General features: G+C 44.9%; 1 protein-coding gene and 1 long non-coding RNA gene across 5 annotated transcripts in view; one reads left to right on the top strand and one right to left on the bottom strand.

Moving 5' to 3' along the window:
- Positions 1-4,094, top strand: part of COL5A1 (collagen type V alpha 1 chain) — a 181,835-nt gene extending 177,741 nt beyond the window's left edge. For all 3 annotated transcript variants that reach the window (XM_081846883.1, XM_081846885.1, XM_081846884.1), the window contains exon 66: positions 290-4,094. In XM_081846883.1, coding sequence (XP_081703009.1) covers positions 290-436 — 147 coding nt within the window. In that variant the 3' untranslated portion in view covers positions 437-4,094. The remainder of the gene's footprint in view (positions 1-289) is intronic.
- The window catches only part of LOC309333646, a 222,008-nt gene that overhangs the window by 12,007 nt on the left and 186,446 nt on the right, over positions 1-23,555 (bottom strand). The gene's annotated exons all lie outside the window — the stretch shown is intronic.

The raw sequence follows: 23,555 nt of genomic DNA, 5'->3' as shown, positions 1-23,555 counted from the left end.
TGCCAGCTCTACTGTTAAAGGCAGGATGCCTCTGAATACCAGTTGCTGGGATTCCCAAGTGGGAAGAGTGGCTGTTCAGATCGTGTTCTGCTTATGGGCTTCCCATTGGGGCATCTGGTTGGCCACAGTGAGGACAGGATGCTGGACTGGATGGGCCCATTTTGACCTGATCTATCAGGCTCTTCTTATGGTCTGTCTCCACTGTTGGAAGCAGTATGCTTTTGTTTGCCAGTTGCTCAGAATCATAAGCGAGGTGGCCTGCCTTTCAATTTTCTCCATTTCCCTCCAGGCAAAGAAAGGCTACCAGAAGACGGTCTTGGAAATCAACACCCCCAAAGTGGAGCAGGTCCCCATTGTTGACATCATGTTCAACGACTTTGGAGAAGCATCACAGAAGTTTGGGTTCGAGGTGGGACCAGCTTGCTTCATGGGCTAAGGGACCACTCAGAAAACTAGTTCTCCAAAATGAGCAACCTCGTAACCTCATCGCGCCTTCGGTTTTTGGTTCCATTTTTGTGTCATCGTCACATGCACGTTCTAAAACTGGACAGTTTGATGGGATTGCTATCTATTTGGGTTTTTCTTTCCTCCCCCCGCTTCTGTTTTGCCTGTGCTCCAACTCTGCCGCTGGATCACCCTTCCCAAACCATTTTTAAGCCCCAGGATCATCATTCCCACTGCAGACTCCAGAATCACATGACCTAAGGACATCTACTACCAGCAAAGGCCATCTCTCCAAAAACCCTCTTGCTCTGCATCTCCTCTGAGGCCACCAAAGAGTTTCCTGCACTTGAACATACAGCTGTTGTTTCAACACACTGAGACCACAAAACCAGGTCTTGTTCTTCCGTAATTTTGACAACCTTGCCAAAGCTGGGGGAAGACCAGGTACTGTGGATCGTTAAAGTTCTGCATCTCTTGGAAGGTTCTGGAAAAATCCTGCAGAAAACTATTCTCCAGGCGTGACACAACAACTCACTTGTCCTCGGCATAGGAGCGTAGACTTAGGATGCTCCAGAATCCTCCCAGGTCAGATTACCAGACCGCTGGTGTTTCAAACAGAACTCATATGGAATAAACTTTTTTTTTAATTGCTTTTTGTAAAACTTTGATCCTAAAAGTTACAACTGAAACCAATTACAGGAAAGAAAACTTTTCCCAGGTTCTGACTGTCTTCCCCATATGATAAAGGTGCTTCTATTTTTGTATGTTGTTAAGTAAATATTTGTATATTATTATATTAAATATAAAATGCCTCTGGTTCAAAGCATGCATGTGACTTGCCCCATGTCCCTGATTGATAATTTAATGAGCCCACATTTCTTACCAGCAAACTAGCCCATCTGATGAAAAGCACCAGTCCAGGAGGCATAAAATCATGTAGAGTTGGAAGGCACCCCAAGGGTCAACTAGTCCAGCCTCCTGCAATTCAGGCAATGAATTGCTGTTGCGGTTCCCTCCCTGCACCCGTGGGGTGGGTGCACCTGGTAAAAACATTCAGGCACTTTGAGCCTTATGCATAAACACAGATGTAAGGCTACACTTGAGTTTATCCCTCTTACTCCCGAGTAAGCGTTTCTTCCAGGATTTTACCCTTACTTCTGACTAAGCTGGTGCTTTCTCCATTGATGATTACACAATCAATATACACAGTATTCCTCATGTGCCTGAGTGGTTTTACTTTTGAAGTGGCGGGGGAGGTGATCAGATAAACCATGCCACAGCTCTCCAAAGGAAAAGAGAACCTGAGGAATGTCAGGATTGTGTGTTTTTTTAAATTAACAAAGCATATTGTTATACTGGAAATCCATGACTCTGCTGCAAAAAGAAAAAGAAAGTGCCTTTGTCAGCTCTGACAAGTAGTACAGACTTGGGGTCAGCTGTCACTCCACTTGATTTCAAGGTACAGGTTTCATTTTAAAAATATATATATTCCCCCCCCCAAAAAAACTAAAAGCCTCTCCCCCCTCCCCAAAATTCCACCTCCTCCTCCCACATTGGAGGATTGTACATGGCAGGGATCTCCATTATTATTTTTACTTTAAAAATAATTAAAAAAATAATAAAAACACAGGTGCTTATATTTTTTATTATTATTATTTACATTTTCTCTTTTTTTGTTGGTGCTATCTCTGACGACGACACTGGTGGACACCCCCCTGCCATTTACCTCCCTCCAAGGCTCATTTAATGATGTTCTGATTGAGCACCTTTCCAGCACCCCATTCTACCCCCCTCTTGACCCCCACCCCATCCACAGTCTTGAATGGAGTTGCATGCTAGTCTAATTATTTCAATGCATAGACCAGCCCACTTCTGTAGAAAAGTATTAAAGCTGTGCTTGCTTGCGGGGAGGGTTTTGTTTTGTTTTGTTTTTCCTTTTGTAACAAATAGAATATTCATGCAATTTTTATAGGATGATTAACTATGCCAGATTTGTACTCGTGCGCTGAATATTTGTGGTGCTAATTTATGTATTTGTTTGATGTCCTGAAGTCAAGCTTGCCCCCCCAACCCAAAACAACTGAATTGCAACAGCAATAAGAGATGGTGTGATCCTGTGTGCCTTTTACCTAAAGACCACTGAGGAAGGGGAGGGCAGAAGCTTGCTAGCAATAAACTGTTTCAGTTGGGGCCTTCACTTTTTTTGTTTCTTCTCTCCATGAGTTGGGTGAGTGGTACTCCTAAAGAAGGAAAATAAGAAGCAGAGCACTTTTGCCAAAGACCCCTGTCCAAGGAGGTCAATTGGAGGTCAGTCTTTACAAAGGAAAATACATCATGTATACTGTGAACAGGAGCCTTTATATGATGTATTTTCCTATTTTTTTAATGTACCAAGGGGACAGGGCCCTGAGGTGCTCCATGGTGCTTTCTAGTTCAGACTCCATTCATATTTGTACCATAGAATTCTCAGAGCATTTTGTGTTCTCTTGGGCAAGCTTGGAAACACACACCAGGGATCCCTCATTGAGAAGATCAGGGAGAGCGAGGCAGCTTCCCTGGTGGATATAGAACTGCTATCACATAGCATTCCTTGAGCTTCCCCCCAAAATGCAACAGGTAGAGGCAGAATTGCATTAGGTTAAGGATAACGACACCCTGAAATGAATGAGCAAGCCTCCCTTCTCTCACCCCCTTTGGTTAAGGTGGTGTTTGACCCTAGATTGCACTTTTCATGGATATGAAGAATCAGCCCCAAGAGGCTCGACTAGTGCCTATGCATTAGACCATCCCTCTGCAACCTGGTGCCCTCAAGATGTCTGGGAATTGTAGTCCTGAGGGCACCAGGTTGTGAAAGGCAGTTTCTGAACAACATGGTGGACATTCAGCCCCTTCAGAGCTGATGGATCAGGTTCCCCGAAGGTTATAAAGTTTGAGCCCTAGCATTCTAGAACAGCATCTTTAGCCAAAAAGACAATTTGGGAATACCATACCTTATTTTTATTTCCTTGCACCTTGAAAAATGCTAGGAAATCCAAAGGCTTGAGTGTTTGCACCTGCAAAAGAAATGGCTTATTAATTGGATGGATGGAGATACCTACTAAGCACACCCACACACTTAGGTCATGTGATTCTGTTCTGCTAATTTCTCTTCAATGAATCTTTAATCCCCCCCCCCTTCTTTCTGTTGGGTGTTTCTGTCAAAAAAAATAATCCTACCAAGTGTTGTAAAACTGTACTGAAGTTTTGACCCTTTTTCCTTCCTCCCCTCCCAGACCACTTACCTAACGGTATATTGCAATAAAAATTATTCCTTGTATTTGCAGACATATATTTCTGTGTAATTTTATCCCCTCCCCTTTTCCTCTCTTAATATATATTATGACTTGAACAAATGTTGATTGAGAAAAAAAAATAAACCTATGAAAAAACAAAGTTTTAAATACATACTCCTCCCCCGGCTTTTTTTAAAGTATTATGGGATATGTGTGTGAATGCCCAGACCTCTTTGTACAGGTTCAAACATTCCAATCCAACAGTGCCCATCGAAAGGTAATTTTTTAAAGGGGAAAAACAAAATTTAAACCTGTGTAATAAAGGAATAAATGTAATAGTTTTTTTTCCAATAAATCAAGTTTACTGTTTCCACCTGACCCACCCTGATGTTGAATGCTTCTTGAACAAGAAAGGCTTTAACAGAGGATTAGACAGGTCCATGGAGGAGAGGACCTCGATGGCTGATAGCCACGATGGCTGTACTCTGCCTCCATGGTCAGAAGCATCAATGCTTCTGAATTCTAGTTGCTGTAAACCCCAGAAGGGGAGAGTTGCTCTTGTGCTTGAATCCTGAGTAAAGGTTTCCACTTGGGGCATCTGGTCAGCTACTGTGAGAACAGGATCCTGGACTAGATGGGCCATTGGCCTGATCCAGCAGGTTCTTCATATGTTCTCACGAGTGTGATTCCATCTGTCTTCCTGATTTGCTTTCACTTAACCTAAGCAAGATGGATTGATTGCAATTAGTGGGAAAGGTGAGCCAGGCGATACATTTCCAAATGAAGACCAATGCCCCAAAAAGGCCCTCTTCGAATTCCTAAAACAACTGTGGTGGAGATCTTCAACGAACCCACCATTATGCCAGCTTTATTTTGGACAATGCAGCAGCAGCTGTGGAACCCACAAAGGTAGAGTCCACAGGCCTATAAATCACACAGGCTTATACATAGGAATTACACAGGTGCAGAAATTAAGTCCCATTCTTAGAGGAAAAGCATGCCTGCAGTATCAGAGCCAGATGCCTGATTCAGCAAAGAGAACAGGCTGTCTCTTCTCTACCAGAAGCTGAGTTTTCCCTGCACAAATATTCTTGACACTTTCTTAATACAAGAATGAGAAAGTGGATTATCCTAACAACATCCTCTCACATTCTCTTTTACAGGTTTTACATCTCTTAGCATGCAGGCTATCAAAGCATATACTGTAATTTTCACTACACAACCCTTTCCACCCTTCAGTTGAAATCAATTACACTGTGTATATTTGACAGGGGATCTTTCTTGGAAAAGATGTATAGAATTATCATGTATTTATTGCATTTATATCCCCCCTTCCAAGAAGCTCAAGGTGTTGTACATGTTTTATCCCACCACCATGTTTTATCCTCACAACAACCTTGTGAGGTAGGCTGAGAGACAAGGACTAAGCCCCCAAGGTCCTCAAGTGAGCTTCATGGCCATGAAGTGTGGATTGGAGCCCTGGTCTCCCAGGTCCTAGTCCTCATTTTAACCGGCACAACTATCCTGTGAGGTAGGCTAGACTGAGAGGGTGGCCACTGTTGGACCTAGATGCTGGACTAGATGGATATTGATGGCCTCATCAACCTGAGACACTGCATTCTCCCATAGTGACCCACAAATCATCATCACACCTCCCCACCTCTTTTCTCTTCCTGCATTCAAGATTCCAAATGAATCACCTGCAACGGATATCAAAGCCAATTTGGGCTTGCTCAGCTCCAGGGCAATGTGGTCAGAGCTCAGATGTGGTGCTTGTTCCATTATGCAAGACAGATGTGGAAAGGGCACATTTTTATCAAAGGGGGAGCATCAGATCGAATACCTGCTTTGGAGCAAAGCAGGAGTTTCTGCTGACATGGCAATATGGTGGGAGGGCAGCTCAGCTGCTTGATTGATGGTGGGGAGTGGGGGAGACACACCTGTATTGAATAATAACAAGCGCTATGCCAAAAAGGGCTCCATATCCCTGCCACCCACTGGTTCGCCATCAGTTAATGTGAACAGAAATTGCATTATTATTATTATTATTATTATTATTATTAACCTTTATACAGTGGTACCTCAGGTTACAGATGCTTCAGGTTACAGACTCCGCTAACCCAGAAATAGTACCTCAGGTTAAGAACTTTGCTTCAGGATGAGAACAGAAACCACACGGTGGCGGCACGGCGGCAGTGGGAGGCCCCATTAGCTAAAGTGGTACCTCAGGTTAAGAACAGTTTCAGGTGAGGAATGGACCTCCAGAACAAATTAAGTTCTTAACCCGAGGTACCACTGTATCCCGCCTTTCCTCTAAGGAGCTCAAGGTGTCATACATAGCTCTCCCCATTTTTTCCTCCCAACAATCCTGTGAGGTAGATTAGGCTGAGAGTGAGTGACTGGCCCAAGGTCACCCAGTGAGCCTCATGGCTGAGCAGGGATTTGAACCCCAGTCTCCCAGATCCTCAACCAACACTCCAGCCACTGCACCACACTGCCTCTCCATGAACAAGGGGGAAAGAAAGTTTTGCAGTAATTCTCTTTCCTCACTTTCATTCACCGTCAATTAATGCAAACACGGATTGCGTTTGAAAATGATCCAAGGGGAGTTAAAATGCTTGAGAAATTCTCTTTCCTCACTCTCAAGGAGGCCAGGAGTGTCCCTGGGACTACCCTTTTTTTCCTTCGGCAAATCGCCTTGCCAGCAGCCCACATCTTGCAGCTGCTCCAGATGCCTGAACATTGAGAATTAAACCTGGGGCCTTCTGCAAGCACAGCAGATGCTCTGCCACTAAGCTATAGCCCATCCCAGAAACATATAAAGCTGCCTCTTACATAGTCCGACCATTGATCCATCTAGCTCCATATTGCCTATACTGACTGGCAGTTGCTCTCCAGGGTTTCAGGGTTTAGGAACAATTCCCAGGCCAACTTGGAAATGATATTGTGGATTGAACCTGGGACCTTCTATATGCAAAGCAAGTGCTCTAACCACTGAGCTACGGCTCTGCTGGAAGCCAGCTTGTGCAGGTTGGAAAACTTCTCTGCATCTCCAAGAGCCTTGCCAGATGGGAGGAATAGCCTGCGGCCCACTTAGCAATTTTATCCGGGAGGCTGGCACTTGCCCATTCTGCTCTGAGGAAATGTTGCAGTGTTTGGCAACAAGAAGTTTATAAAATGATGCAACACATGGTATGGAGAAAGTGGAGAGAGAAATATTGCTTCCTCTTTCATGACACTAGAACTGGTAGACATCCAACAAAACTGAATGGTGGAAGATTCAGGACAGATGGAAAAAGGAAGGACTTCTTCTATACCCTCCAACAGTTCTCTGAAGAAAATAGCGGTGTCCTATTCCAAAATTAGGGACGCGGGTGGCGCTGTGGGTTAAACCACAGAGCCTAGGACTTGCCAATCAGAAGGTCGGCTGTTCGAATCCCCACGACGGGGTGAGCTCCCGTTGCTCGGTTCCTGCTCCTGCCAATCTAGCAGTTTGAAAGCACGTCAAAGTGCTAGTAGATAAATAGGAACGCTCCGGCGTGGAAGGTAAACGGCATTTCCGTGCGCTGCTCTGGTTCGCCAGAAGCGGCTTAGTCATACTGGCCACATGACCCAGAAGCTGTCTGCAGACAAACACCGGCTCCCTCGGCCTATGGAGTGAGATGAGCGCGCAACCCCAGAGTGGGTCACGACTGGACTTAATGGTCAGGGTTCCCTTTACCTTTACCTTTATTCCAAAATTACAATAATAATGTTACCATTTATGTCCCGCCCATCTGACTGGGTTGCCCCAGCCACTCTGGGCAGCTTCCAACATATTAATAATAATAATAAAACAGAAAACATAAAAAAAAACCTTCCCTATAGAGGGCTGTCTTCACATGGCTCAGGGGTTTGATAACTCCATACCCTCCAAGATTTCTCTGATGAACATAGGGATGTCCTAAGGAAAAGCAGGACATTCTGGGATCAAATCAGAAACCGGGATGGCTTCTGTAAATCCAGGACTGTCCCTGGAACACTTGGAGGGTCTGTTCTTCATTCAGCACAAAGTTAAACTACAAAGCTCTCTCCCACAGAAAGTAGTGCATACCACCAAATGTGGGTAGCTTTAAAATAGGATTAGACAAATTCATGGAGGAGGAGAGGGCTATTTATGGTTATTAGCCACGATGGTGGGAGGGCAGAATGCTGGGTGAAGTCAGTCACTGGCCTGATCCAACATCAAGGCTCTCCTTATGTTCTTATGTTCACCTGTGAAAGGAAGGCACACCCCAAGAAGGCTGAAAGACACGGGATTTTCTGCTGTGCTGGAGTGAACAATTCCAAGGGAACACAACAACCTGACAGTCTGTGTTGTACAAGATGTAATTTTAGCACTCGCAGCTCCCTTTTAGCAATGCATCATCGGGGGGAAACAGCAGGTTTACTGCCGTTGCTTCATTCGGTATAATTTGCTATTTGGAGGGGAAAACAAAATCACCTCAGGAGGAATGTTCATTTGTCACGTGGGGGAGTTTCACAGCAGGCATTTGTGGGAGGCGGGGTGGATATATTATCCTGCAGAGAGAACAGAGCAGGTTATCTGCATGTTGACCCAGCCCTGGAGCCATAAGTGCCTGGAAGCCACAGGCAATGAAAGAAACCAACTGGGGCCTGCAAATGGCTCCTGGGTTAGTCCAAATGGCAGAATGCAGGTTTTCTCTTCTCATATCTGGAGCCCATGTCCAATACTATGTTCTAAGAGTAAAGTTGCACCCCTCCTTCCGAAGTCAACAGCTTCTTCTGCTTCAGTATAAGACAGCTTCCTACTTCTTGTTTATTTCAGAACCACGAGGATTGGAATTTTTTTCTGATTTTAGAGGAAGGGCCATAACTCACTAGCAGAATGAACTTTGCATGTACAGGGTCCCAGGTTTAATCCCTGACATCACTAGGTAGGGTGGGGAATGTCCCCTGCCTGAAATATTGAAGAGCTGCTGCCAGTCAGTGCAAGCAACACTGAGCTAAATGGGCCTGTGATCTGACTAGGTATACAGTGGTACCTCGGGTTACATACGCTTCAGGTTACAGACGCTTCAGGTTACAGACTCCGCTAACCCAGAAATAGTACCTCAGGTTAAGAACTTTGCTTCAGTATGAGAACAGAAATCATGTGGCGGCAGCACAGCAGCAGCAGGAGGCCCCATTAGCTAAAGTGGTGCTTCAGGTTAAGAACAGTTTCATGTTAAGAACAGACCACCAGATCAAATTAAATACTTAACCTGAGGTACCACTGTAAGCAACTTCTTCTGAAGGATTTTAGTTTGGTTTATATAATGATGATGATGACTTGTTCCCCAGTTCCTCTGATGTAAGAATTTGTGGGCCATGATGTTATTTTTAACCCTGGGTCCTTCATGCTTTGGAGAATAAATCCCATTAAAGGTGCGGGTTTCAAACTGCTTACAGGTGGAAAAGGAGGAGGAGAACCAGGCATATCTGGAGGTTCTGAATTGGGCTCCTTGATCTCTTGATCTACTCTCTCTTAAATAAAAGAAAACGTTTTAGGTGTGTTTTAAGTGCAATATACAATGTGACACTAGATGGTGATAATGAGCCTTATGGAAAATTCAATGTATTTTTAAGCACTTTTTTAAAAAAAGCATTTTCCGAACATTTTTTATATGTGTGTAGATTCCACCACAGACATATGCAGCATCGCTGCAGAAGAGGTGTGGTGCAGGGCTCTTGGGTTCTACAAGTGCTCTGTTGAATATTCCTCCAATTATCCACCAATTAACAGTAAGATTAATTGCACTAAGCAGATGCATAGGAGGGATGTGGGGAGTCAAGCTGGTGACTTGATCACCTCCATCATCATCTGTTTTTCACTACTGTATGCTTTCTTTTTCTTTTTCTTTTCTACTTTTGCTACTGACCTGTTTTAGCTGTTTTATCAAACTGATTTTTAAAAAAAATGATCAAAGGGTGGCAGGGATAAATTTTTGTGGGGTAGGTTTCTGCTTTTCCACCTCATTTTTGGGGCACTCAAAATAATTTCACTGCTCCTGGGAATGGATTAAACTATAGAACTCGCTGCCACAGGAGGTGGGGACCCACCAACTTGGTCATAAAAGAGGACTGCATGAATTCATGGAGGAAAAGACTATCCACAGCTACTAGCCACCATGACAATGTTCTGCTTCCACAGTCAAAAGGCAGTGACGCTTCTTAACACCACTCGCTGACAACTGCGGGAAGTGAGAATGCTCTTGTGCTCAGGACTTGCTTGCAGGCTTCCCCTAGGGGCATCTGGTTGGCCACTGTGAGAACAGGATGCTGGACTAGGTGGGACACTGGCCTGATCCAGCAGGGCTCTTCTGCAGTTCTGATGGCTATATGGGTCTTGGCCTGATTCAGAGAGACTCTTCTTATGTTCTTCCTGCATTGTCCCCACCCCACCCAGCCATCAATAGATCATTAGATTAAGTCAAATCCCCCCCCCGGGAATCCACTAACGCACCTCCAAGCAGGGGCAGAGGAAGGGGGTGGGGTGGTCCACCCCAGGTGTCACCACTGAGAGGGGTGACAAAATGCTGGACAGCACTCACCGCAGGGCCTGCAGTGTGCCCAAGCCGCACGTCTCTCTTGGGAGTGACACGGTGGCTTGGGTGTCCGCAGGCTCTGCACTCCCCAAACGGTCCACCTGCTGCCTCCCCCTCAGCTGTAGGGTGGCTGAGTGGGAGGAGGCAGGCAGACTCCTTGGAGGGCCCCACAGAGTGTCCTGCCCCAGATCACCCCACCCCTGGGCGCATGGCACACGCGCCACCCCAGGAACCCAATCGGCTTGCTCCACCGCTGCCTCCTAGTAGACGTTGTTATTGCAAAGGACAAGTTCCCATAAGGTGGTCTCTTTCCTTACATCTTTGTTTTTAATTTCACAGTGATAGGAACACCCACCTGTGAGGCGGTGGAAGACAGATGCCTGCTGTTTGCACGGTAATAGTTTATGTCACTATAAATTGGGATATATCTTCTTCTGGGTATACAGAATCTCAAACCTGCTCTGCCGGCTCAGGGCTGGTAGACCAGAGAACATTTGCTCAAGCATTTGTAGTGGCTCTAGTTTGCTACCTCTTTTATTGGTCTTTCTCAGGCACTGGAAATGCAATGTTAAGGGGAAATAGAGAGTCAAGAATGGGAATGTCTACAATCAAGGCTGGACTGGATCAGCCCTTGGCCTGATCCAGGCATTCTTCTTGTATCCTACATTCTTATGAAAAGTGCCTGCTATCCAGCTGCAATAATAAATTCAAGCTTGGGGGAGCAGGTTAATGAGGGGGAAAACCCTAAAACAATTCTAGATTGCATCAGCAGAAGACAAGTGTCCAGGTGAAGGGAAGTAAGAGTATTGCTCTATTCTGCCTTGGTTAGACCTCACCTAGAGCGTGTCCTGTTCTGAGCACCACAATTTAAGGAGGATATGGACAAGCTAGAAAATGGGCAGGTACAGTTGAGGGAGTTAGGCATGCTTAGCCTGGAGAAGAGAAGACAGGAGAGCCAAATCTAGAATTCCAAACTTACAATTCTATGAATCTATGAGAATGTACCATCAGTCTTAGGCCACATTAACACCCTCCATTGAAACCACTATGATACAGTACCACTTTAAGTAGTCAAAGTTTCCTGAGAATTGCAGAATCATAGAATTGTAAAAGACCCAAAGCGCAATTATTGCAAGAACCACAGCTAATTCCTGACAGTTGGCCATCCAAACTCTGCTTAAAACCTCAAGAAGAGGAAGAGGAGAAGGAGAAGGAGAAGGAGAAGGAAGGAGATGGAGAGACTGAACTGGAGAGACTGTCAAGAAGGAATATGTGTTCTCTCTGCAGATTTTAAAAAATCCAAGGAAGAATCTTCAATTCAGAATCCCCAGCTCTAGCTGGTCTCAGCCAAAGGACCAATTTCAAATCAGTGCCTCTTAAAGGTTTCACCTGCAATTCCTCTCCCCCTTGGCCCTCCTCTCTCTTGCCACTACTCATAAATTACAGGTGGTGGGGTGTTAACAGAATTATATTTTCCAGATGTATGAGGTCCGTAAAAAAAGAATAATGCTTAGCTCAGCTGTGTACACGAAATGACCCTCAGCATTGGGAAGAGAAATTTAATGCTGAAATATGTCTCCTCAAACACAGCTCAGCTCCAAAACACCTTCTGTCATTCCCTAGGCGTGATGACTTTTAAGTGCCAGTATAATGGGTTTACCATCAGACTCCTGCATTGTTCCATTCATCACTTACATTATGGCCCCATTCACCTCTGAACGTTCGGCTGAAAGCTCCTTTCAAAAGCAACCCAATCAAAAACTTGAAGTCCCATTAGCCCCTCGATGAAGAGCTATCGCCCTAACGACTGATGGCCAGTGGCCTCAGATGCACTTGGCATTTCCATTTCTGAGCTTGAGTGTTTTCCCAACCTTCAGAGCAACTGCACTGCAACAACAAGACCTTGAAAGAAGAATCTCACTTGATCAGGTCGTAGAGGTCCATTTAGCTCAAAATTTCATCATCAGTTTCCTCTGGGAAGCTCACAAGTCATCAGTAGGCTGGATCCCACTTGAGTCATTCTAAGAACATACTGGATTAGGCCAGTGGCCCACCTAGCCCATCATCCAATCCTTATTGTGGACAGTCAGGTGCCCTTAGAGAAAACCCACAAGCAGGTCCTGAGCACAACAGTGCTCTCCCCTTCTGTAAAGATAAAGGGACCCTTGACCATTAGGTCCAGTCGTGGCCAACTCTGGGGTTGCGGTGCCCATCTCGCTTTATTGGCCAAGGGAGCCATCGTACTGCTTCTGGGTCATGTGGCCAGCATGACTAAGCCGCTACTGGCGAACCAGAGCAGCGCATGGAAATGCCGTTTCCCTTCCTGCCGGAGTGGTACCTATTTATCTACTTGCACTTTGATGTGCTTTCGAACTGCTAGGTTGGCAGGAGCAGGGACCGAGCAACGGGAGCTCACCCTGTTGCGGGGATTCAAACCACCGACCTTCTGATTGACAAGTCCTAGGCTCTGTGGTTTAACCCACAGCGCCACCCACGTCCCCTCCCCTTCTGTAGTTTCCAGCAACTGCTGTTTAGAAGCACTTCCTCCAACTGTGGAGGCATAATATAGCCATCATGACTAGTAGCCATGAATAGCCTTATCCTCCAAGAATAGCCTTATCTTCCATGGCATAAGAAGAACCTGGCTTTCGGATGAGGCCAAAGGGGATCCATCTAGTCTAGACTCCTTTATCACAGTTGCTGGCCAGATACCTATTATAGGAATCCATCAAGCAGTGCCCAAAGACAAGAACAACGTTCTCCCCTCCTGCAGTTTCCAACAAACAGATATTGAGAAGCATTGTTGCCTCTGACTTTGGAGGCAGAGCATAGTCATTGTGGCTAACAGCCTTCTCCTCCTCCATGAATGTGTCTGATACTCTTTTAAAGCTGCCTAGGTTGTTGGCCATCACTGCTTCCTCTGGGAAGGAGTTCCAAAGTGATTTGTTCAGAAGGACTTTCTTTTATCTATCCTGAATCTTCCAACATTCAGCTTTATTAGATTCCATGGATTTTAGTGTTAGGACAGAAGGAGAAAAACTCTTCTCTCTCCGCTTTCTCTGCAAATGCTGCAACAAGGGAAATGAGGATTCTGGAGTGTGATGACAGCATAGTTTGACTCCCCGATGTAAGGCATACAGAGTTAGTTTCCAGTCTCCTGGGATTCCCATTTGAAACCAGTGACACCCTCTGCATCAGCTCATCCCCTCCCCTCCAAGATGCCCAGCTGAGCCTGCCAAAGATTCACTTTTGGTTAACTGATGTAATGCAGTTTTGTTAAGCTGTTTGCTCTCCTGTTTCAGCTTTTATTCAAATGTCAGGACTAATCTCCGGCAAAAAGCCAATACTGGGGTTTTTTTAATAAAAAAAGAAGGAAAAGAAAAGAATCTGTGAACAGGCATGAATATTTGTTAATTTGCTCTGCAGCCTTTGAGAGCCATCAAAATTGACGGATGCTGCTAATTTAAGGACATTAATTAATTTTGCTGTAAGTGGCTACTAACCATGATAGCTGTGCCCTGCCTCCAAGGTCAGAGGTTGGCATGCTTCTGAATACCAGTTGATGGAAACTGCAGGAGGTGGAATGCTCTTATAAGAACAGGATGCTGGACTATATGGGCTATTGGCCTGATCCAGCAAGGCTCTTCTTATAGAGGTCTACTGTGATAGCAGAACTCGTTGAAGAAAAGGAAATACATTTATTTCCCTTGAGTTCATTGTTAATGCATGTTGCTACTCTAAGCCACATGAGAGCACTGTTTGCAAACTAGCCAGCATTTGCTTGTAGCCTCTCTGTCTAAGTTAACTACACCACTTTAAAAAGCTGAGCCAGCTTGTTCTTCCCTCCCAATGAGATGTCTCTATTTTCATCTCCACTCATTTTGTAAATAGTTCCGGCATGAATAAAGCCTTTGAACTCCAGATAGTTGTAAGTGACTATTCCAATCCAATTCACCAAAGCTGCAAGGTCTACTAACAGAACTTCCATGCCCAGGAACAGTCTACCATCAAATACTAGAAGATAAGGAACAACAACTGAAGAATTGCTGTTGTGCTCAGGTCCTGTTTGCAACAGTTTCCTATAATGGGCATCTGGTTGGCAACTGTGAAAACAGGATGCTGGACTAGATGGGCTTTTTTGATCTGACCCAACAAGCTCTTTTTATGTTCTTAATGGATCTACTCTGCGTAGAACTTAGCACCATTTCTGAGATAAGAAAAGCCTTTGATTGACTTATTTCTTCTTATTTCTTATTTCTTCTTTCTCTCCCCCCCCCTCTCTCTCTCTCACACACACACACACTCTTCGCTTCTGGATCATGAGTGATGCTAAAAATATACAAGTGCTGTCCTTTTTGCATCCAAATTGCATCCCACTTTCAATATCCTTCCCTCTCCCTTCTTCCTCCTCTGCTTCTCAGCTCCTTGAGAAGGGTGATAAATTAATGACTCCTTCCCCTGTAGCAAACTGCCAGGCTGCAATATGCGACTGATTACTCTCTGCACCTGTGATTTAGACTCAAAGATGACCTACAAAGGCACACACACGAACCCTCCCCAGCCCTCCTTTGCAAAAGGCACTCACAATGACTAGCAATGAGCCACAAAGCTGCAACTCAGCATGTTGGTGACTTCAAAGTATTCTGCATTCCCCCTCCCCGACTTCCTTCATCTTTGGCTTCTGGAACACTGCAAACCAGAGTTCAGTTTTTTGTTTTGTTTTGTTTTGTTTGCTTCTCCTACAAATACAGAGGAGAGAACCTCCGAATTTCATTTTCTTGTTTTTCCCCCAACCCGAAATTTCGTTTGCCCCATTTCCACATCACTTTGCAAGAAAGAAAGAAAATCAAAGTCTGCACAGACAAATCCATATTATTAGTGGTATTACGAGCTCCTCCTGCCTAGGCAATGTTGGTGACCTCTGGAGAGGAATGACAGACTAGGAAGGGAAGCTTTACTACATTTTATTTTTGTACACCTACACCTGCTGGATATTGGCAGGCGTGCGAGAGCTGCAAATGTTTCTGAACCTCAGTGAGGCTGTGCTTGGAAGATGCTAGGTAGCTGCACCATAATACAAGGGCAGTAGACTGGATCAGCCAACTTCTATCTAGCTCAGCTTTTTGTAGTCTGTGGGTAGTGGCTGGGTGGATCTTAAGGGTTGATGGAAGGGGGTGACCTCAAGGTTTGCACTATGACCACATGCGTACATTTACAACATAGTGTCAGTGGCGTAGCGTGGGTTGTCAGTACCCGGGGCAAGGCAAGTAATTTGCGCCCCCTAACCCGTGGATTTTAGCACTCGAGTGCGAGCGCGCGGGCCCCCCCAGATGTTGCGCCCGGTGCGGCAGCCCCCCCTGCACCCCCCACGCTATGCCACTGCATAGTGTCAAATCCAAGAAGAATAACAATTCTATTTCTTAACATTTGGGGGATACTACTACTACTACTACTGTTACATTTATTACCTGCCCTTCACCAGCAGGTTTGGGGGCATATCATTTCCCTTCCAGAGCAACAATTCCCAGAGTTCTCTAGGGGAAGAGGGATTGAGTTCTAAACAGCTCTGGAAACTGTCACTCTAAGGGGAGGAATGGGGGTCTCCTCTCAACTTTCAGCCCCCTAAGCAAACTACAGCTCCAAAAATTCCCCGTGGGACTGTTTAAAGTGGTATGATACTGCTTTGAATTTGCAGTGTCAATGTGGCCTTGGTGCTAGGCAGATTACTGAGATAATATATACCAAGTGTTACACACCCGTGTTTATTAAAAGCAATTATTATTATGCAATAATTGCAATTATCAGAGGACTGGGATGCTGTTGAGTGCAGTGTGCATGCTAATTCTGTTGATTAATCACTGGTATTGCATTTAATCCCTGCAATTCACTTAGGTCTTCCTGTCCTTGGCTGTGGCTCTGGTTGCAACATGCTTTCAAGGGTTTCAGTTGTCACCTGTTTGACAAGGTGAGATTTTCTAAAGCTCTTCCATGCAGTTTCCTCCCCCTCGGCCTTGAGCAGAAGAGAATCAGCCTAAGGCAGTGAGCAGCAGCACAGCACTGCTAATGAAGAAACACTGAGCTCCATTGACATTTTTAAAGTGTTTTCATCGGAAGCTGCCTTAGACAAGGCCAGACCCTTGGTCCATCTAGCTCAGTATTGTCCACACTGACTGGCAGCAGAGGCTTGCCTGGTTTTCAGGCAGGGTTTAATTTCTCAGCCCTACCTAGAGAGGGTGCTGGGGTTGGTACCTAGGACCTTCTGCATCCAGAGCAGGTACTCCACCCCTGAGCCAAGGCTCTTCCATTAAAAAATAAAGTAATATTCTAATCTCCTGCCAACCTAGCAGTTCGAAAGCACGTCAAAGTGCAAGTAGATAAATAGGTACCGCTCCAGCAGGAAGGGAAACGGCGTTTCCGTGCGCTGCTCTGGTTCGCCAGAAGCAGCTTAGTCATGCTGGCCACATGACCTGGAAGTTGTACGCCGGCTCCCTCGGCCAATAAAGCGAGATGAGCGCTGCAACCCCAGAGTCGGGCATGACTGGACCTAATGATCAGGGGTCCTTTAACCTTTACCTAATATTCTAATCCCTATTGTTCTAAAGAAAGGCTTGAATTTAATACTACTACTTCCCGCAAAAGGGTTCCTAAATCAAACTGAAGGCTCAAATGGGGTATTTGGGGGGAGGGAGCTATAGCAAGGTGTTCTGGACTGAGCAAGAGCCCTTCCTCATTAAACAGGGAGGCATGTCAGCCCTTGATGCTCAACTAAAATAACTATGCAGGTCATGCAAAACAATAACACAGAAATTGTGGAAATTTCATTTCTACTTTAGGAGAAAATTATATTGAATGTGCAGTTGGGGGCAGGGAGAGAATATACTCCAGGATGTTTTTAACATCTGCATTCAGTGAAATGTCTCTGGTAGTTTTCAGCGCCTCCTCCAAGGTACACTAACTGCCTGTGTCAAAACAGTTTGCTAGCAAAGTCACCTGCATGTAAAAATGAAAACTTAAAAGCCCTTATCCAGGGTTTGTCTTCAGGCCTCATAAATCATGGAGTGAGGGATCTGAGATCTTGAGGTATTCATGGGAAACTTCTGAATGCTGATGATCCAGGAACAGTACGCATTATGCCTCAGGTTGGCAAAAAGGGATTGTGTAGTGATGACAGAGGTTCAATAGGATTGGCTGAGATGCTCTGATGTAACAGAGGAGCAGAAAGATTCACTTACTGGATCCAAATGGTTTCCAGAGAGTGGTAGGGGATGTTTTATCCAATGTTGATGGCCTTTCAGCTGTTTCCCTGGTGATCCGTTGAAATGTGGAGTTAACCAGGGCTCTTGACTGTCTGGCTCCAAAGTGCCCTCTCCAACTGCATGGAGCCCGGACAGCCCCGTGGTTTTCCCTGGAGCTGAGGGTGATGAAACAATCATTGAGACGGCTAGAGCGCTGGTGGTGGAAAACTCATTCTGAATCGGACCAGACACGGGTTAGAGCTTAATGTCAAGCCTACCAAGTGGCGGAGGCAGCAAAGAGGACCTTCTTCACTGCCTCTATTGCATCTGAAGAAAATAGTAGCAGGAGACTCTTTCAGGTAGTTTGCAATCTATCAGAACCACCTTTGTCATCGGGGCCTGGTAGGGACCCCAAGATCTCCTGCAATGCTTTTGCAATTTTTTTGCAGATTTTGAAGGAGGTAGACTCCACCATGGGAGCAGGGCCGGGGTGGGAGAGTGCTGGAGTCCTAACATAACTAGTTATATGGGATCAGTTCCAATCTGTTACCTCCAAGGATGTGGACAGGCTGCTTGGATGAGTGAAACCAACCACCTGTCTTCTTGATCCTTGTCCATCCTGGCTCATAGAAGCAAGCCAGGAAGGGCTGGTCAATGGGCTCTGGAGGGTGGTGAATGCTTCTCTCTGTGAGGGAGCCTTTCCAGACCCACTGAAAGAGGTGGTCATTAAACCGCCTCTTAAAAAAACATCTTTAGACCCAGCCAATATGGCCGACTATCACCCAGTCTCAAATCTTCCATTCTTGGGCAAGGTGATTGAGCGGGTGGTTGTGGAACAACTCCAGGCACACCTGAAGGATGTGGACCATTTGGATCCCTTCCAGTCGGGATTCAGACCTCACCATGGGACTGAAACTGCCTTGAACGCTCTGGTCAATGATCTCCAGCGGGCTAGGGACAAAGGTGAGAGCTGCTTCCTAGTTCTGCTGGATACCATCAATCATGGCATCCTTCTGGACCACCTTGGGTGGGACTAGGAGTTGGTGGCACTGTTATACAGTGGTTCCGCTCCTTTCTCCTGGGCCATGTCCAGAAAGTGGTGTTGGGAGATGAGTGTTCAGTCCCCTGTGCTCTCACTTGTGGGGTGCCTCAAGGTTCTGTCCTCTCCCCGCCCCCATGCTTTTTAACATCTATATGAAGCCACTGAGAGAGATTATCAGAGGGTTTGGGCTGCGTGTTCATCAATATGTGGATGATACCCAGTTCTACCTCTCTGTTAAATCAGTAGCAGTGAGGGCAGTGAAGGTCCTGTGTGAGTGTCTGGAGGCGGTTGGAGGATGGATGGCAGCCAACAGATTGAGGTTGAATCCTGACATCGCCCCCCTGCTTTGGGGGGACAGGGGGTGGGTGGGGGTTGGGGATTATCTGGTCCTGAATGGAGTAGCTGTGTCCCTGAAGGACCAGGTGCACAGCCTGGGAGTCATTCTGGAATCACAGCTGTCCATGGAGGCACAGATCAATTTTGTCTTCTCTCTCTGCTTTTGCAAATCATATAATATAATGCACCACAGTACTCTGTTTTTCTTAACTCGTTCCTTTTGGGAGGCAGTTTGTCCAAATTTTTTAAAGTACACATTTTGGGAGGGAGTTTGAGAACTGCATCACAAAATTCAGAAATGCGTGAATTTTTGAGAGTAGCTGAGGTTCTGTTTATGCATTCTTTCCAGAACCGTAGATTGAGGAGATTTACAGTGAAATACAACCCAAGACAGATTTCTATTTTTCTGTTACTGTTTTACCTTTGTTGGTGGGTTGTGCAAACTGCTATTCTGAGCAATGCTTTTTATAGTGTAGTGTAGGGGGCACAGCAGGTGAGTTTATGGAACTGAGGGTGTGGACCTCCCCCCAAATGGGAACCACTGCTTTAGACCATCTATTATTATTATTATTATTATTATTATTATTATTATTATTATTATATTTCTATATTGCCCTTCATAGATTGTTTAAATAGCCAAAGGCCCGGGAGAAGAGGAATGTTTTTGTCTGCTGCCTAAAAATATGTAGTGAAGGTGCCAAGCAAGTCTCCCTGAGGAGAGCATCCCATAAGCTGGGAGCCACTACAGAAAAGGCCCTTTCTAGTATTACCACTCTCCAGACCTCTTGTGGAAGAGGCACATGAATAAGAGGTTCAGATTATTATCTTTGAGTCTGGGTAGGTTCATATGGAGAGATGCAGTCTTTGAGGTATTGCAGTCTGAGCCATTTAAGGTTTTATAGATCAAAACCAGCACTTTGAAATGGGCCCGGAAACTAATCAGCAGCTAACGCAGTCAGGCCAGGTTTGGTGTAATATGCTCAAACCATCTTGCCCCAGTGAATCACCAAATTCTCCACCAGCTGAAGTTTCTGAACCATCTTCAAAAACAGCCCCATATGTAACGTGTTGCATTAATCTAACCTAGAGGTTATCAGAGCATAGGCAGCAGAAGTTAGGCTATCTCTGTCCAGACAGGAGTGCAGCTGGGCCACCAGCTGAAGGTGATGGAAGGCCACCAAGGCCACCTGAGCCTCAAGCAACTGCAATGGATCCCAAAGTTGCATTCTCCCTCCTTCAAAAGGAGAGTAACCCCATCAAGGGCAGACAACCTTGCAGTTTAAGCAAGACTAACACCATCTTGTATCAGGTGACAGACACCATTCTGATACTTCATAATCATTTATTAATCATGCTGAAATGCAAGCTGACGAGAGCAACAGAGAAAGAGCAAATCACAAGAGGGTGTGTAAAGGGGAGTTTTAGAAGTGTGCTAGGCCATGACTTAGTTGAGGTATGGAAGCATCTGTCTTTGCGGTTAAACTGAGTATCTTGCAAGTCTAACCTATATGACTATAAAAGCTATATGGAAGCAGAGATTGGTGTTCCAGCCTTTGATTGCTTTCCTGATTACTTGCTGTAAGCTTTCCTGCTCAAGCAAGAAATAAAACTTTACTTTTAAGGAATTCTTGGGTGTCACTGATTGTTGGTAGTCAGTAAATAACTCAGCTGTGCAACGGATGTGAGGTTGGATTTTCCCATATCAGCCTTATCTGGATTGAGCTTTGGTTTATTGACTCTCATCCAGTCCATTGTCAAGGCAAAAGAACAGTCCAGCACATCCACTGCTACACCTGCAGATGTTAGGTAGGGCTGTGTGTCATCAGCATATTCATGACAACGTACTCCAGAACTGCCTGAATAGCTCAGTCAGTAGAGCATGAGACTCTTAATCTCAGGGTTGTGGGGTTTGAGCCCCACACTGGGCAAAATATTCCTGCATTTCAGGGGGCTGGACAAGATGACCACTCTGATCCCTTCTAACTGTGATTCTACAAATCCAGAACTCTGGATGACCCCACTCTGTGGCTTCATGTAGATGTTAAAGAGCATGAGTGATGAAAATTTAACCCTGAGGAACCCCACATTGAAGGCTTCACGTGGCTGAAGAACACTCCCCACTGGAAACAACCATCCAAGTAGGACCAGAACATAGCTGTCAACGTTTCCCTTTTTTAAAGGGAAATTCCCTTATTCCAAATAGGATTCCTCGCAAGAAAAGGGAAAAGTTGACAGCTATGGACCAGAACCACCATAAAGTGGTGCCATCCACCCTTAACTCAGAAAGCTGCTCCAGAAGGATCCCATAGTTGATAGTATTTAAAACTGCTGAGAGGTCAAGGTGAATTAACAGGGACATATTTCCTTTGTCTCTCTCCCAACAGAGGTGGTCATGCAGGGCGACCAAAGCAGCTCCTGTACCAAAACTGGACATAAACTCAGATTGAAATGGATCTAGAAAATCAGTTTCCTCCAAGAGTGCCTATATTTGGTTTGACCACCTACTCAACAACCTTGCCCAAGAAGCAGAGATTGGCAGCTGGCTAGTAGTTACTTAGATTTTCCAAATCCAGGGAGGGTTTCTTGAAGAGTGGTTTTATCACTGTCTCCTTCAAGCAGGCAAGGACCACCGCTGGCTCCCTGGCCCAATCAGTTGTCCCCTCCCTTCTAGTATTTATCTGCCAAGATCAAGGGTCCAGAGTGCAAGCAGTTGCCTCCACCTCTGCACATGTTCCAACTTGTTAATATCTTTCCTGGAATTTGGGACTCTCAGTGTATTCTGACAAAGGCAGAATAGAGTGAGGCTATTACTCCCCTTAAACAGGACACTATACTTTTCCCAATGCAGCCTGGAATAGCATTGGTGTTTTTTGCTGCTGCATCACACTGTTGGCTCACGTTAAGTTTATGGTCCATTAAGACTCCCAGATCCTTTCAGATGTACTACTGGTAAGCCAGGTGTCTCCCATCTTATTTTTGTGCAGCTTGCTATTGTTGCTTAAATGCAGAGGACCTTCCACACTTCTCAGTCATCAAAGAAATCCTGATGAAGGAGGCAAGATTGGAGAAGTTCTACTTGTAATAGAAAAATTTATTGTGAATCACCTAGGAGATGATTAGTATAAGGCAATTGCCTTAATAAGCTTAATAAATAATAAGATTTCCTGATGTATGTGAGAACAAATGTACTCCTCCCACGCCTACTGTAATGAAGCCCTGGGAATAATTCCTCCCTGCAGTTAATTACAGATGTATTTATAACAAGGCTAAATAAGGAAGAGAAATATTACCCATTTATGAATGTAGAGGCAAGTTTGCTTGTCTGTTACATCATTTTTTGCTCCAGTTCAGATGGCAGATAATTTAAAGGAACTTTTCCAGAAATAAAATTTCCCTCATGGAAATCCACATTTTCCTCTGCAGGTTTAATTAATATAATGCATTTCTGTATGCTTTTTTCACTAGTATAATTTGAGAACATTTACCAGGCCTACTTGCAGATGCTGCCAAGGGTTGAAATTTGGGCTTTTTACATACAATGCAGAGGTGGGGAGATCAGAATGGTTAGCAGATACCCTGCAACAATTTTGTAAGCCATAAATTGTGAATCCCTTTTATTATATTTATGCCAATGTAATGTGCTTGCTTCAAATGTTGCAAACCTCAAAAGCTTTCAGCTATATTAGTCATTGAATCATTCAACACCCAAGAAGACTGAGCTGGTAAGAGCTAAGAGATGCTGCTACACTTTCTTCTACTCGGGTTCCTGTTATCTGTGGATTCATGGATAAAGTCAAAACCCAAGAAGAGCCCAAGCCAATGGTCCATCTAGTCCAGCATTCTGTTTTCACAGAATGCCCCAAAGGGAAACCTGGACTTGCAACAGAATTTGAGTGCAATAACCCCTCCTGTGGTTTGCAGCAACTGATATTCAGAAACACTGCTAGCTCTGTGGAAGTAGGGCATAGCCTCTATCATGGCTAGTAGCCACCCAAAGACTTCTCCTCCATCTAGCTTGGTAGTCTTCCTGTTGAAGGCATTTCCATAGTTTAACTACGTGCTGCATGAAGAAGGACTTTCTGTTGAAGAAAAGCAAGCACATTTCCTTCTTCTGAACTTCTAGTTAATGTATTACTTTAAACCATATGAGATCACTGTTTGTGTAGCTATCTATCCAGCACTTCCTTGTAGCCCTTGTGTTTAACTTAACTCCAATTCTAAAATGGCTGAACCATTTTGTTTTTCCTTGCCCAATTTGCTGATAAAAGATGTTTGCTGTTTCTCTATCTCTTTTCCATTCATTCTGTAATTAGTTCCTGCATGAATAAGCCCTTTGAACTCCAGGAACTGTAAGTAGTTATTTCAATCTAATTCACCCAAGCTGCAAGCTCTCCTAACACTTTCTTTTATTTGTCCTGAATCTTCCAGCATTCAGCTTCACTGAGTGTCTACGAATTCTAGTGTTCTAAGAGAGGGAGGAAAACCTTTCTCTTTCCACGTTATCCATACCCTGCCTAATCTTATAAACTTCTATCATGTCACTTCTTAGTTGCATTTTCTCTAACCTAAAAAGTCCCAAATGCGCCTTTTTCTCATAGGGCCATGACACCTTGATCTTTTTGGGTGCCCTTTTCTTAAC

This window comes from Podarcis erhardii (assembly GCF_964252035.2).
Source record: "Podarcis erhardii genome assembly, chromosome: Z".
Lineage (NCBI taxonomy): Eukaryota > Metazoa > Chordata > Lepidosauria > Squamata > Lacertidae > Podarcis > Podarcis erhardii.
This window is presented reverse-complemented; position numbering and strand designations above follow the sequence as displayed.